We start from the raw sequence: 15,443 nt of genomic DNA on the forward strand, positions 1-15,443 counted from the left end.
CGTGAGCCCCACCGTAACCGATCTGGAACGTGCTCATCACCAAGGTTCCGTGTCCTTGATCCTCCCTGATCCCAGCCAGCCAGGGATCTGCTTTTGGCTGCCGTCTAGAATTTCACGGAAGTGGAACCAAATATTTTGTACTTGTATGTGGCTTTACTCAGCGTTTTGTGTACTCAAGTCAGCTCCCTGCTGTCCCTTCACACTTCTCCAGGCTTTGCGGCCTCGCCCTGGTCCTCCACAGCCACCCACGGGTGCAGTGACTGCCACTCTGCCCTCCTGCAGATGAGGAAACTGGGCGGGGAAGAGGGCCATGCCCCAGACCCACCCCCCTTCCCACCCGGACAAGCTCCTGCAGTCAAGTTCTCCCCCAGGGCTTATCAAACAGCTGCATCTAATCAACTAGGCCCTGCCAAAGGGCCAGGTCAGCCACAAAAGGGGAGCGTGGGGTGAGGACCCTGGCAGATTGCAGCTGAGGACAGCCCCAGGCCCACAACCCTGGAGAAAGGAGCGGGCCTAGTCAGCTTCACTTGAGACCTGAGCAGCGACCCGCCCACCACGAGACCAGTGTCATGAGGCCTGGCAAGAGAGTCAGAGGCCCCCGGGAGCACACTCTGCAGCCAGAGCTGGACCAAGAACCCAGGGCAGGGCAGACACATGGGGCCCGCACCTGCCGCCTGGCCAGACCCCACCAGTCCGCTGTGCCTGTTTCAAGACGAGGTCAGGAGTGATCGGGACCAGGCCCCACCGACCACTGCACCCAAGACGGGCCAGGGTGCCGCTGCTCACAGCCCAGGCGGTGGAGGTGCAGAGCTGCTTTTCCAACTTTATTTAGAAAAACAAATCCAGGTCCCAGTGCCCTCGTGCCCTCCCCCACCCCAGCCATAATTTAAATAACTTAGAGACAGAGTCGGGTCAGGTAAGAAGGGAGGGGAGAGAGCCCACTACAGGCGCCGCAGTGCCCGCTTCTTGTCCGTCTTTTTCTTGGCTGCCAGCTTCTTGTCGCGCTCGCCCGCGTGCTTCTTGGCCATGGGCCCCTCAGCCCCTGCTGGGCCCCCAGGGGCTGTGGGGTCAGCAGTGGAGGCCGCCGCCCCACTGGCAGTGGCCCGGCCGGGCTCGGGCCTCCCACCGCTGGGCCCGCCGGCGCCGCCGTGGATCTCAGTGAGCAGGCGCGCGCGGGCTGCGTACTCCTCGTAGTTCTCCAGCAGCAGGCGGCCCGCCTCCTCGTTGAGGGCCGACTCGGGGTTGGGGTGGATCAGCAGGCACTTGATGGTCTGTGGGGAGAGGGCCGGGGTCAGGGGCCCGCCCCCCAGCCTCTCAGATCCCACACTGCCTCGCCTGCGGTGCTCTGGCCTGGCAGACCACACTCACCACCCGGTGGGCATGCGGGTACTCAGTGAGCTCACCCGCAGTCTCTCTGGCAGCCCCTACCAACACTCCAGGGAGAGGAGGAACAGGTCTGGGGTCAGTTTATCCTGGTGTTCAACCCTCCCGGTGCCCTGCAGGAAACCCCAACTCCCTGTCCTCCCTACTGTTTGCCCCAGGGGCTCATTAGAAATTCAGCTTTTTAAAAAACTTTTACCTTGTGAGGCAGGTGGGGAGAGGCACCAGGTGACCTCCATGCTCTAAGGGGCCCACAGGGACCCTGGGGCCCCACCTGGGGGGCGGGCGGGCATGGCTCTCCAAGGGGCAGGCCTGTGGCGGGAGGGGCAGCAGCTCCCCAGCGCCCACCCACTAAGCGTGGAACACCCCAGAAGGGACAATTAAAGACGTCCCGGGGTGGCACAGAGCCACTCCTGAGTGAGAAACAGCCGGATTATAGCGCTGATGGTTGCACTAGCTGTTCGGTGTCGGAAAGGCTCTCCAACCAGACGCTCGGCCCACACCTGCCAGAAAACTATCCCCACACAAATCCCTCGCCCGCCCCGTGGCAGAGCTCCCTGGGCGCTGCCTACCCTTCTACAAAAGCTGGAAACCTGGACTCTCATGTGGAGGCCCCCACCACTTCAGCATTGATTGCTTTAAAGAGGAACAAGGCTCTGTGGCTTGGACGTGACTGGGCCGGCCAGGAGGCAGTCAGGGTGCAGCAGAACTCACCAGAAGCACGTGCCGGATGCCCAGCTCAGCGGTCCAGTCCCTCTTGAGCACATTGACGCAGATCTCGCCATTGGCGCCCACATTCGGGTGGAAGATCTTCGTCAGGAAGTAGCCCTTGGGTGGGGAGGCCGGAAAGTCCTTCCCCAGCAGGAGTTTCATGCGGAAGAGGCCTCCGGCATACGGGGTCCCCTCTGGAATGCAAGGAGGGGACGCATCAGGAGGCTCAGGTCTTCCAGGCACCCCCAAAACCCAGCCTCCCCAGTCTATTGGTGAGGCAAGTGCCCCTCTTGTTTCCTTCCTCAGACTGGGAACTCTTGAGAGAACAGGGCTAGGTTCCCAGGGGCCTGCAGACCACCCCCGCCCCCACCCCGCCACCCCCCAGCTCAGAGCTAACCCAACTGGTGGTCCCCACCCACGGAGGCTCCTCAGTCCCCACTGAAGCCACAGCACACCATTCCCAAGTGGCACAGACATATATGCCCCCTCAGTCCCCCAGAAAAACATCTGTTTGGAAGTCTCTCAGGCAAGACTCAGGACAGTTCTGTACACTCCAAGGTCTCCCTGCTGCAGCAAACAGCCCTCTCATTCACCCTCCTGATAAGGTAAAAAACCCATGGGAGCCATTCCCAGGGCTGTTCTTGGTGCTCCAGACCCCACGTCCAACCCATCCAGTTCCCCCCATAAATCTGAGCCCCCCCTCAAGTTCAGCAGAACCACTTTGCTCACCTGATGGATGTCAGCCTCCAGCCTGCAACCCCACCCAAAGCCCCACTGAAGTCACAATGAAGTCCTGCTTTAAACCCAAGGGCTTCCTTTCTAAACTCTTTGAAGAGACCTACAGACCCTAAAAGATCTGTTTCCTGTAAGCTTCACCAGCCCTTTATTTTCTGTTCTTATAAAATATCTAATACACCCCAAGACTGCCAAAGGCCTTTTGGGATCCTCACCTCCTGCTGAGCCCGCATCAGGATGGGGTGAATCACCTTCTCACCATCTCAGAAAGCCTTCCCTGACCCTCTGCCCACAAACCTGATTCCAGACTAAGTCTTTTCATTACATGCTCTTCATTTAAATCGTAAAAATTCAATAACCTAAATGTAGTGCACGTGAAGTAACATGCTAAACCAACCTACAAGATCAAACAATTGCCTGTAGTGGTTTGGTTATTATCTCCCCCAAGCCTGTATCTGGCTTATTCTCTGCTTGGTCCCCAGAGCCCCAGACAGTGCCGACAGGAAGGAATCTGAGATGGTCCAACCCGCCCTCCCGGCCTTTGCTGACACTTCTCCCCACCTGGCATCCTCCTCCCAATCCCATGGAACTCCTACCCAACTTCAGGATGGAGGAAACACCCAAAGCCAAGCTAAGGACCCATTACATGCTCTCTTGGCCCCCAGAGTTTTTTCTCACCAACATTTAATGGGGAGACAGTACACAATTATTTGTCACTCTCACTGTCCAGCCCTGCACACCAGGAACACATGTAACAGGTGTGCCTGTCCTGCCCACCCTTGCGTCCCCAGGGTCTGGAAATTCACTTAAGAGTGGGAGCCTCCTATCCTGGCTCTAGGGTGACTAGGACTAGGAAGCGCACTCCTCCCTATCGTTCCCACACTCACCAGGGCCCTCAATGGTGACCTGCAGGTCGGTAAGGTCTTCCTCGTTGGGAAAGACCTTGATGCCATCAGGTGGGTCAGCGGTCAGCGTCGTCACCTCCTTGTACACCAGGCGGATGATGTGGGGGGGCAGGTTCTCCACGTTGGAGTTCTAAGTATGGAGACAAGCGGGTGAGCCACGGGCAGAGCCAGGGCGTGGAGCCTCCTGCAGGATCCGGGGCTGTCAATCAATCACCCCGAGCTCCCGGAACCCCCAACCCAGGAAGCTTCAAGCGACAGTCCCAGGATAACCCACTAGAAATGGGGCGCATCTCCGAGCTCCTGCGGACGACTCCACCTCCCCCACAAGCCCCCGAAGCCTGTTCGTAGCTCCGTACAGGCTTCCCAATGATTCTAGGTAAGCCCCAGGCCTACCTAGGTCCCTTTCCCCCATCTAATCTTGTTAAGACCACCCTGGAAACCCCAGATCGGTCCTGGAGACGGCCGCAGAGTGTTGTTGTTCCCGGAAGACCCACAGGCCTGCCCAAAAGGCCGGAGCCCTCCCCGGGACTCGGCCGGGCCTTTCCCTCCGCCCCGCCTACAGGAAGGCCCCTGGGCCCAACTCGGGCTTCGGACATCCAGGTGAGCTCTCAACCCCTCAAACCGCCCGCGAGAGGGTCCTGAGACCACGCCTCTTCCTCTACGGGGGCGGGGGGGGGGGTACCTCGCCCACCCTTCCCGGGCCTGGGCGCCGCACTCACCATGACTGCAGCCGGCCGGGGGCGGGTCCCCCCGACCCCCTTCCCGCGCTCTCCGGCCGCCTGCCGGGGCGGGGGGCCCAACTGCTGTCGCTGCGGCCCTAACGAGGCCCCGGCGGCCCCGCTCTGCTTCTCGCAGCCTCCGACGTCCGCCGCAAACCGTACAGCAGCTCCACCCGTCCCAGTGACCGGCCGCAGTAAGCCGGCCGCGCGCGCACGGGCACCCTTTTATATCCGCCTACAGGCCACGCCCCCTCAGGGGCCCCTCTCGCGGCGCCTCGACCCGTGACGTCAGCGCGCACGGTCTTCGGCGTTCGACGGGCTCGCTCCCTTCCTGCAAACTGCAGGCAGAAGTTGGAGAGGGGGCGCGCGGCGGGCCGGCCACTCGGGGCGCGGAGGGGTCCGGGAGGGGATCCGGGAGAATGGAGCGGTGGAGAAGGGGGAAGCAGAAAGGAAGAGGACGTAAAGGGCGACGCGAGCGCTGATTGGGCCGTTTGAATGAGACGCCTGCGTACGCGCGCGCCCTGACGCCCAGAAATCGCGCACGCGACTAACGGTCGGCCGTGGAACCTGGGCAGGGCGAAAGGAGGTGGGACTCGCGGGGTTTAAAAGGATGATAGAAGGCACTCCGACCAATAGGGACGCGCAGTCGTGGAGTGGCGTCACGAGACACGCGCGGGCCAATCCTTGACATAGAAGGCGGTACCAGAGGGGCGGAGAAAAGGAAATGACCAATGGGGGATCTGCCTAGCGCGGACCCAGGCTCTCACAGCCAATGAAGTTCGTTGGTTTTGTGTATGCAAATAAGCTCGCGGACACTCGCGCCCCTTCCTCAGCCCGTCGTGGGGGTGGGCGCTGGCCGTCGCGGTACGTTTTTCTTCGAGGCGCCATTTTGTGGTGGAATGACGTGTGACCTGCGTGCTGTGTAGCGGAGGTTCCAAGGCCAGTCAGCCCGGCGCTGAAGGCTTAGAAGCCTTGCCCTCCGATGTGTGACCTCTGGCCCCGGCAGGGCCTCAGTCTCCTGTGAGGACGGTGTCTAATAAAGAAGGAAGAGCCTTCAGGCCTTGCTGAGGGCCAGGCCTTACCTGTGACTGACCCCGTTCTTCCGCCAGCCAGGCCTCGTCAGGACTCCTTTCCCTGTTTGGGGACCCGGCCCTGCATGCCCCGGGCGGCCACGTATCGGCGCCCTGACAGCAGGACCCCCGGGAGTTGACCCGCCTCCTCGGCTACTGTGTGACCCAGCGCCTCCAGCAAGGTCTCTCAGACCCTCTAGAGAGGGTCCCTACAAGACCCCAAGTGGGGCCCTAGCTTCTGGAACTGCGGCAGAAACATGCAGAGACGCCCACCGCCCTAGCCAGAACTAGTGTGTGGCGGGTTGACGGCACTCGTGCGCCCCCCACGCCTCACCTTAAGTCCGGCCCAGTTAACACGCAAGGACTCTGACGGAAGGGGGGTTCTAGTGACTTGCCCAGGGCCCCCCGACTTGGACGAGGCGGAGTTGGGGGTCAGACTGATCTGTAGCTCCGGAGTCCACCCGACAGACAAGGACTGCTGGTGCTCATGAGAGTGATGGTTACTAACTCATGCTTGCTGGCCGGGGCACTGTTGTAGTTTATTTGCGTGTCTGATCTCATTGAACCCTGGAAACAACCCGGTCAGGTGGATGTTATGAGGTTCCTCTCTGGACACTGGCAGTTATTCAGTATGCTTTGGTTTTTTGAGCACCTTCCTTGGTGACTCAGTGGTAAGGAACCTGCCTGTAAATGCAAAAGACTCCCCTTTGAGCCCTGGGTTAGGAAGATCACCTGGAGAAGGACATGGCTATTCACTCCAGTATTCTTGTCTGGACAATCCCATAGGCAGAGGAGCCTGGCGGGCTATGGTCCTTGAGGTTGCAGAGTTGGACAAGACTTAGTGACTAAACAGCAACAGCCCTGTGGCAGGCAGGATGCTTTGGGGATACAGCTGAGAGTAAAAGGGACAAAATCCCTGTGCTCAGGGTGCTGACAACCTCGTGGGGAAGCCAGACAGTAAACAAGTAAGTATATCCTATCACGTCAGCGAGTGATAAAGACAGATCGGATCAGTCAGGGCCTGGGGTGCAGGGAGAGAGGGCTGGGGCTTCTCACTGACCTGTCGGAGGAAGAATTGCCTGGGCTCCATATGGCAAAAGCTCTTCAGAAAAAGGAACAACCCGAACAAAGGCGAGGCGAGGGGATCACGCGTGGTGTGTTTGGGGCACCACCGGGAAGCCGGTGAGGCTGAGTGGGCGGTGTGTTGAAGCGTTCAGGCCCTGGGGAGCCATTGGACGCTTTGATGGGCCGTGGGCGGGAGCAGACGGGCCGGCGAGCACGTTGGTGGCAGGGCGAGTGGGAGTGCTGGGGATGCCTGACGTGGACAGGCCCTGAGGGAGAAGGAAGGAATTGCCCGCAGCCTTAAAATTGGGCTCAGTGAATCTTCTCAGTAATGGTTTTTGATTCTGCAGGCCACCCATCTCTGTCCCAACCGACTCTCTTCTGCTGCCCTAGCCAGAGCAGTCAGTGGATGTGCAGATGAAGGGAGCTGCTGTGTCCCAGTCAGCCTTTGTTGACAGCAACAGGTAGTGGCTGGGGCCGGTCCTCAGGGAGGCTGCCCTTTACCGACACCTGAAATTCCAACAGGCCCCATCTCTGCTAAGAACTTTTCATGATCTTTGCCTTATTTGGGGTTTCCTGTGGTAAGGAAAATAGACACAGAAGCAAAAGGTAATAAGTAAAATACATGGTAGTTTAGAAGGGAGCGAGTGCTGTGGAAAAAGAGAAAAGTGGAGCAAGGGGGGAGGAATTCGGGTGGGGGTGCCAGATTGTGGGATGCCAGCTGGAATGAATTTTAAGCCAGGTGGCCAGGGAAACCTTGCCACTCAGGTGTCATGTGAACACAAGTTTGAAGGAAGTGGGGAAACGAGCTATGTGCTTATCAGGAAGCTGTATTTGGGCAGTTGAAACAGCTGGGGCAGAGGTCTCGCACACTTGAGGAACTACAAGGAGGCCAGTGTGGTTAGAATGGAGTGGGCAAGGGGAGAGTATGGGGAGATGAGGTCAGAGAAATGTATGTGTGGATGGAGTTGGGGAGGGGGTATCATGCAGGACCTTGAAGGCGGTGATTAGGACTGTGGTCTTGTCTCTGAGGGAATAGGGAGCCACTGCCAGATTTTGAGCAGAGGACTGCTGTGGTCTCACTATGACTGCTGGGTGGAGAAGAGGATGAAGGGGGATGCTCATGGGGATGTGGGCAGAGGCAGGGAGGCCAGAGAAGAGGCTGTTGGAATAACCCTGAGAAGAGACAGTGCTGCTGATCAAAGATATATAAATGGCCAGTAAGCACATGACAAGATGCTCAGTGTCATCAGCTATCAGGGAAAGGAGAATCAAAACCACAATAAGATATCATCTCACACCGCCAGGGTGGCTGTAAGCAAAAAGTGAGATAATAGGTGTTGGGAAAGATGTGGAAAAATTGGAACCCTCGCACAGCTAGTGGGAATGAAAAATGGTGTAGCTGCTTTGGCAAACAGTATGGCAGTTCATCAAAGGGTTAAACCTAGAGTTACCCTATGACCCAGCAATTCCACAGCTAGGTACGTACCCCAGAGAAACAGAAACATGTCTACACAGAAAGTCATACACAGATATTCATAGCTGTGCAGATATGCATATCATATTGTTTGTAATACCCAAAAGATGGAAATAACCGACATATTCAACTCCTGGGGAATGGGTAAACTAAATGTGGTGTATACTCACAATGTCACATCAATACAGCCATAGAAAGGAATGAAGTACTGTTACCTACTACGAATGGACAAACCTCCAAAACACTGCTAAGGGAAAAAGCTGGTTACAAAGGACTGCATTTGTGTGATTCCATTTATATGTAATGTTCAAAACAGTTGAATCCATGCAAACAGAAAGTAGATGAGTGATTGTCTAGGGTTGGGGGATGGGAAAGTGATGTCTAATGGGTAAATTTGGGGACAATGAAAATACTCTAAACTTGACTGTGGTGATGGCATAGATGTGTGATTCTGTGAGTATACCAAAACACTTTAAATTGGTAAAGTTTTCCGTATGGTGTGTGAGTTATATCTCAATAAAGCTGTTATTTTCTAAAAAGAATTTTTTGAAAACCCTGAGATGGGAGGAACTGAGAGAAGGGCAGAGGAGTGGGGAAAGAAAGGTCTGATTGGAGAAATGTGCTGGGCTGGGAGAGGTGGGCATGGTAGGTAGGGCCCTAGGGAGCCAGTGAGGAATTCTGACCTGGAGACGTGAATGGATTTGTTGTGATTCTAGCTCAAGGCTGCTGGTTAGAGACTTGACTGGAGGGCCCAGAGTGGAAGCAAAACTTCAACAGGAAGTTGGTTGTGGCTTGGGCTAGGGTGGTGGCCATAGCCATGGTGGGAGAAAAGTGGGCAGATCTGAGAAGGACTCCGGAGGTGGCCTAGTGATGGGGCCTTTTGAGTTAGTTTGGGAGATGGATGGGCAGGAGATGGGCTGGGAGAGGGGTGTCCTTCCTTTGCTAAGTGCTGAAGGCCCAGAAACAACTTTTGCTCAGTGAAACCCAAATTTGTAGCTTTAGAAATGAACCTTCATTTCTTCTGTTCATATGTATTAATTCATGGAAGAAATACATGTTTGGAGGGAAATTCACAGTGACTGCAGTGAAAGAAGGAAGCACAGCTCTAGCCCTCCTTCCCCTTTCACGTTCCGATTCACGACACCTCACGTACCTGCTGTGAATATCTTGTGTCTTCCTCCCCACACTACTTGCACATTTACATTCCCACATATCCTTCCTCAGCAGCGTGCACTGTGATCCTCCATAAGAACCTAGGAGTTTCTAGCATTCTCCAGCTAATGGGTGTTTACGCTGGTCTAGTGTGTGGTTAGGAGCTGCAGTGAGCATCCTCAGGCAAAGCTGTGAGCTTTCCTGAAGGGGAAGTTCCTAGAAGTGGAATTGCAGGCTCAAAGAGCACAAGTGTCTGAAGTTCTGCCAAGTAGCCCTTGGCAGGGCTCTCCTTATTTGGATCCCCACCACTGGGATCTGGTCCCTTCATTCAAGTATTTATTTATAGCTAGCTGTCTGCCAGGCTCTGTTCTGTGTGCTTGGGATACATCAGTGACCAAGACAGGAAGCAAGGCACCACCTTCCTGGGGCATCCATTGTGTGGGGAGACAGATGATAAACAGTAAGCACTAAACCTAGGGTGGCCAACTGTCCAGGTTGCCCACAATGCCGAACTTTAGTGCTAACACTGGGAAAGTCCCAGGCTAGTTGGTAAGAAAAGTTGGTGGTACAAAAAGATAATTACTATAAAAATTAGAGCAGCTAAAAAAAAAAAAAAATTAGAGCAGCTAAGGCAAGATGGTTCAGGAACACTAGGGGGAGAGGAAGGGGGAGAATTTTTAGATTAGGGGAGTCAGGGTAGACCTTTATTGAGAAGGAAACATTTCCATAAACATTTAAAGGAAGTGAGGGAACAAGTTTTGTGAATATCCAGAGGAGAAAGACTGTTCCAGGCAGAGGAGGCTGCCAATGTCAATGTCCTGATGCAGAAATGAGACCAAGCATCAGCAGTCTCTGAAATGTGTGTCAGTCATGGAAAGACAGAGGTGCCTTGTCTTTCTCCTGTGTTCCCTTTCTTCTCAGTGAGGCTGAGCATCTTTTCATGGGTAAATGCCTCCATATTTATTACTGAGTCCATGGTCTGTGGTTGCTGACAAGTTCTTTGCCCCTTAGTGGCCTTAATATTTTAAAACATGTCATCTGTAGGGGCTGTGGTAGGTGATTAACAAGAACCACTTTCCTCTGTGTCCCTGAGCAGAACTTAGAACTCTCTTCAGTGGTCAGAGCTAGTTAATTGGTAAATATGAACACAGTCATATTTACCATATTTACCAATTTACAATACTGGTAAATTCTTAAAGAGATGGGAATACCAGACGACCTTACCTGTCTCCTGAGAAACCTGTATGCAGGTCAAGAAGCAACAATTAGAACTGAACACAGAACAACGGACTGGTTCAAAATTGGGAAAACATTGGGAAAAGAGTATGTCAAAGCTGTATATTGTCACCTTGCTTATTGAATTTATATATAGAGTACATCATGTGAAATGCCACGCTGGGGGAATCACAAGCATCAGCCTGGAGAAGTATCAACAACCTCAGAGATACAGATGATACCACTCTAATGGGCAGAAAGCAAAGAGGAACTAAAGAGCCTCTTGATAAGGGTGAAAGAGGAGAGTGAAAGAGCTGGCTTTAAAAACTCAACATTCAAAAAACTAAGATCATGGCATCTGGTCCCATCACTTCATGGCAAATAGGTTGGGAAACAGTGGAAACAGTGACAGACTTTATTTTCGTGGGCTCCAAAATCACAGGATGGTGACTGCAGCCATGAAATTAAAAGATGCTTGCTCCTTGGAAGAAAAGCTATGACGAACTTAGTATATTAAAAAGCAGAGATATCACTTTGCTGTTAAAGGTCCCCATACTCAAAGCTATGGTTTTTTAGTAGTCATGTACGTACGTGAGAGTTGGACCATAAAGAAGGCTGCTGCTGCTGCTAAGTCACTTCAGTCGTGTCTGACTCTCTGCGACCCCATAGACGGCAGCCTAGCAGGCTCCCCCGTCCCTGGGATTCTCCAGGCTGAGTGCCACATAATTGCTGCTTTGGAATTGTGGTGCTGGAGAAGACTCTTGAAAGTCTTTTGGACAGCAAAGAGATCAAACCAGTCAATCCTAAAGGAAATCAACCCTGAATAGTCATTGGAAAGACTGATGCTGAAGCTGAAGCTCTGATTCCTTTGGCCACCGGATGTGAAGAGCTGACCATTGGAAAAGACCCTGATGCTGGGCAGGAGGAGAAGGGGGTGATGACAGTGGATGAGATGGTTGGATGGCATCACCAACTCAGTGGACATGAGTCTGAGCAAACTCAGGGAGATAGTGAAGGACAGGGAAGCCTGGAGTGCTGCAGACCATGGAGCCCCAGAGTCAGACCCTACTTAGTGACTGGACAACAGTGCCTGCAGTGGATCAGGTGCTCCCTCTAGTGGCAGCGGCAGTGAACCGCGTTGGCTGGCTCTCATCTTGCTCCAAAACCCCAGACTGCAGGATTGACTTCGCCTTGGATAAAAACGTACTTTAGCTGCCAGAGGCTTCCTTAAATGGCTGTAAAACTGACTTCTCTGATGCGCTGCAAGATTAAATAGAACAATGCCTGATGCTGGCGACTGTGGGAGCAAATGAGCATTCTCACATACATGGGCTTGGCAAGGCTTTAGGAACTGCATCTTGGCATCATGTAGCAAGTCTTAAAAACACACCTCCCTCCAACCCAAAAGTTCACCCTCCTAGGAGCTCATCCCAGAGAAAACTACGTAAATGCTCCATGTGGCGTGCAAAAACATATTCCTCAAAGCATTATAGTGGAAAATGGGAAAACCCCAGATATCTACTGGTGGGGACCGAAATAAAAATTATGCTGCTCCTTGGACTCCAAAACTCATGAAAGATACTGAGAAGCTGTTCAAGTCTCGAGAGACACAATAACTACTTACAACACCTAATCCCAGGGTTTAGGGGGATTTTCCCAGGAGCTGAAAAGAGAATTGCTCCAAAGGACAATATTGGGACAGTTGGTGAAACTTGAACATGGACTTCATCAATGTTAAGTCCTTGATTTTTGATAACTGTACTGTAACTCTGTAAGAGAATGTCTGTGTTTTTCAGAAATGTTCCTTAGGAGCTGCTCACCCTCAACTGTCTTAAAAAATATTCATATGGGAAGAAAACTGGAAAGCAGTGTAATGAAATGCTAACAATTGGTGAGTTGACAAAAGCTGTACAGGAATTCTTGGGCTTGTTCTTGTAATTCATGTACATTTGAAACTTTATAAAGTTAAAAAGACATGAAAAGAAAAAAAGGCACGTGCACACAGCATCTGGTATAGATATCAGAAGTTCGCAAGCCTACCCCGTCAAACGCAGGTTAAGAATACCTGCTCAGAGGCTGAACTTTGTTTAATCAACACAGTGAAGTTGCAAATTGAGCAAGTGTAAGGTTACAAAGGCAAAACTCTTGTGCCAGATCTTGTCTTTGACTTGCCCAACCAAAGCACGGGACATGTGGATCAGATTACTTTGTTGACTTAACAGAAGTGAAATAGTTGACAGGCACATAGAGTCTACATTGAATGAAAAATAGGTAACATTTAAGCCCTGGCATTACAACTGCATGGGAAGGGAATGAGACTCCTGTCTCCCATATCACCCTCACTCCTGGGCATCTAGCTCCTTAGTGAGGGCAATGGCAGCCAAAGTTGGCACTGTTGACATTCAGATTTAAACATTTTTTAAATTTGAAAATATAAAAAAAATTTAAGTAAATAATTAAAAAAATAAATTTAAACTGTATTTTTAAAAACTAGGTTGAAAAAAGTAAAAGTGTTAGTTGCTCAGTTGTGAGCAACTCTTTGTGACCCCATGGACTGTAGCCTGCCAGGCTCCTCTCCTATGATGTTCTCCAGGCAAGGGCACTAGGATGGGTAGCCATTCCCTTCCTTCTCCAGGGGATCTTCCCGAGGATTGAGCCCTGGTCTCCTGCATTGCAGGTGGATTCTTTACCATTTGAGCCACCAGGAAAGCCCAAAGGCAGGTTACACAACTACAAAAAAGTCACAAGTGCAAGTCAGTCAGTTCAGTCGCTCAGTCGTGTCTGACTCTTTGCAACCCCATGGACTGCAGCACGCCAGGCTTCCCTGTCCATCACCAACTCCCGGAGCTTGCTCAAACTCATGTCCATGGAGTCGGTGATGCCATCCAACCATCTCATCCTCTGCCACCTCCTTCTTCTGCCTTCAATCTTTACCAGCATCAGGGTCTTTTCCAGTGAGTCAGTTCTTCGTATCAGGTGGCCAAAGTATTGGAGTTTCAGCTTCAGCATCAGTCCTTCCAATGAACACCCAGGACTGATCTCCTTTAGGATGGACTGGTTGGATCTCCTTGCAATCCAAAGGACACTCAAGAGTCTTCCCCAACACCACAGTTCAAAAGCATCAATTCTTCAGCGCTCAGCTTTCTTCACAGTCCAACTCTCACATCCATACATGACCACTGGAAAAACCATAGCCTTGACTAGACAGACCTTTGTTGGCAAAGTAATGTCTCTGCTTTTTAATATGCTGTCTAGGTTGGTCATAGCTTTTCTTCCAAGGAGTAAGCGTCTTTTAATTTCATGGCTGCAGTCACCATCTGCAGTGATTTTGGAGCCCAAGAAGAGAAAATCTGTCACTGTTTCCATTGTTTCCCCATCTATTTGCTGTAAAGTGATGGGACCGGATTCCATGATCTTAATTTTCTGAATGTTCAGTTTTAAGCCAGCTTTTTCACTCCTCTTTTGCTTTCATCAAGAGGCTCTTCAGTTCCTCTTCACTTTCAGCCATAAGGGTGGTGTCATCTGTGTATCTGAGGATATTGATGTTTCTCCTGACAACCTTGATTCTGGCTTCTGCTTCATTCAGCCTGGCATTTCGCATGATGCTCTCTGCATAGAAGTTAAATAAGCACGGTGACAACATACAACCTTGACATACTCCTTTCCCAATTTGGAACCAGTCAGTTGTTCAATATTGAGTTCTAACTGTTGCTTGTTGACCTGCATACAGATCTCTCAGGAGGCAGGTAAGATACAAACGCAGGAGAGTGCAGCAAATAGCCCCCAGCCATCCAGCCCCCTTCTCCACGGGCAAGGTGCCTCAGCAGAATAGGTTGCAGTGTCCCACAGTGACAGCAGCCCCAGGTGCTAAAGCAGCAGGGTTTGTTTATATCGGGCATGTCGAATAACGTCTGGGAGGCAGGGAAGTACTTTCCTAGTCTGTGCCCAGGAGGAGACCCTCTGAGTGCTCAGTGATCCCATACTTAGATGCGGTGCATCACCACCCTGCCTCTCCTTCCACCCCACCCTCCAATTACCTGTAGACAAAGCCTCCAACGTAAAGAATAGATGGACGAACAACCCTTACATGGACCAGATGGGGGCATTTTACCAGTGACCCAACATCAGTGTTTTGAAGGCATTACTCCCTTCCCCTCCCATTAATCTAGAGTCAAACAAATGGACCCAAGCAGGTGAAACCTAGCTGGTGGTGAACATGTCATGGAAGGGGAGGAGTCTTTCTCAACTGCAGATCACACTCTGTCTCCCAGCTAGCCCTTCCCTGCCAGGATGGTTAGGTTTTATGTGTCACCTTGGCCAGGTGACAGTGCCTGGTTGTTGGTTCAAACACAGCCCTGGTATTGCTGTGAAGGTATTCTGTAGACATCTACAGTCAGCTGACTTTGAGTAAAGGAGGTTATCCTAGATCATACGATGGGCCACATGCAATCAGTCGAAGGCCTTAGAGCAAAAAACTGAGGTTTCCTGGAACAGAATGAATCCTGCCTCAAGACTGCAGCCTAGAAAACCTGCCTGAGTTTCTGAAGTGCCTTACAGACTGAATTTGCCAGCCCCCACAGGAGATGCAGGACACACAGTTTCAATCACTGGGTCAGGGAAGATCCCGTGGAAGAGGGCATGGCAACTCACTCCAGTATTCTTGCCTGGAGAATCCCATGGACAGAGGAGCCTGATGGCCTATAGTCCTTGGGGTCGCAAAGAGTTGAACACAGCTAAAGCGACTGAGCATGCACACTCACACAGGCCAGTTCCTTGACAGAAGTACACACATACACACACACACACACACACACACACACACACTGGTTCTGTTTCTGTGGAGTACCCTGACTGATACAGAATAAAATCTAATATTTGAGACGCAAACACTTAAATGCACTAGAGAGGAAGGGGTTTTCTTAGTGATAAAACTGGTACTGGAATGCCCTGCACACACGACCCAGAGAGACGAGCAAACTCATGCTTTGATGTAATGAGAGCTGGCAGTTGATAAACA

At 52.2% G+C, this 15,443-nt stretch overlaps 1 protein-coding gene across 2 annotated transcripts; it reads right to left on the minus strand.

Moving 5' to 3' along the window:
* Positions 1 to 797: 797 nt before the first annotated feature.
* On the minus strand, positions 798 to 7,042 carry UBE2S (ubiquitin conjugating enzyme E2 S). 2 transcript variants are annotated; one of them, XM_027514756.1, is made up of 4 exons: positions 6,581 to 7,042; positions 3,714 to 3,861; positions 2,095 to 2,285; positions 798 to 1,271 (listed from the first exon to the last, which is right to left on the minus strand). In XM_027514756.1, the coding sequence occupies exons 1-4, from the start codon at positions 6,608 to 6,610 to the stop codon at positions 942 to 944; spliced, it is 699 nt and encodes a 232-aa protein (XP_027370557.1). In that variant the 5' UTR covers positions 6,611 to 7,042; the 3' UTR covers positions 798 to 941. The 2 variants fall into 2 exon arrangements, with proteins under 2 accessions (XP_027370557.1, XP_027370558.1); XM_027514757.1 differs by lacking the exon at positions 6,581 to 7,042 and adding an exon at positions 4,451 to 4,976 and having other exon boundaries at positions 800 to 1,271.
* Between the last annotated feature and the right edge of the window lie 8,401 nt (positions 7,043 to 15,443).

This window comes from Bos indicus x Bos taurus, chromosome 18 (assembly GCF_003369695.1).
Source record: "Bos indicus x Bos taurus breed Angus x Brahman F1 hybrid chromosome 18, Bos_hybrid_MaternalHap_v2.0, whole genome shotgun sequence".
NCBI lineage: Eukaryota > Metazoa > Chordata > Mammalia > Artiodactyla > Bovidae > Bos > Bos indicus x Bos taurus.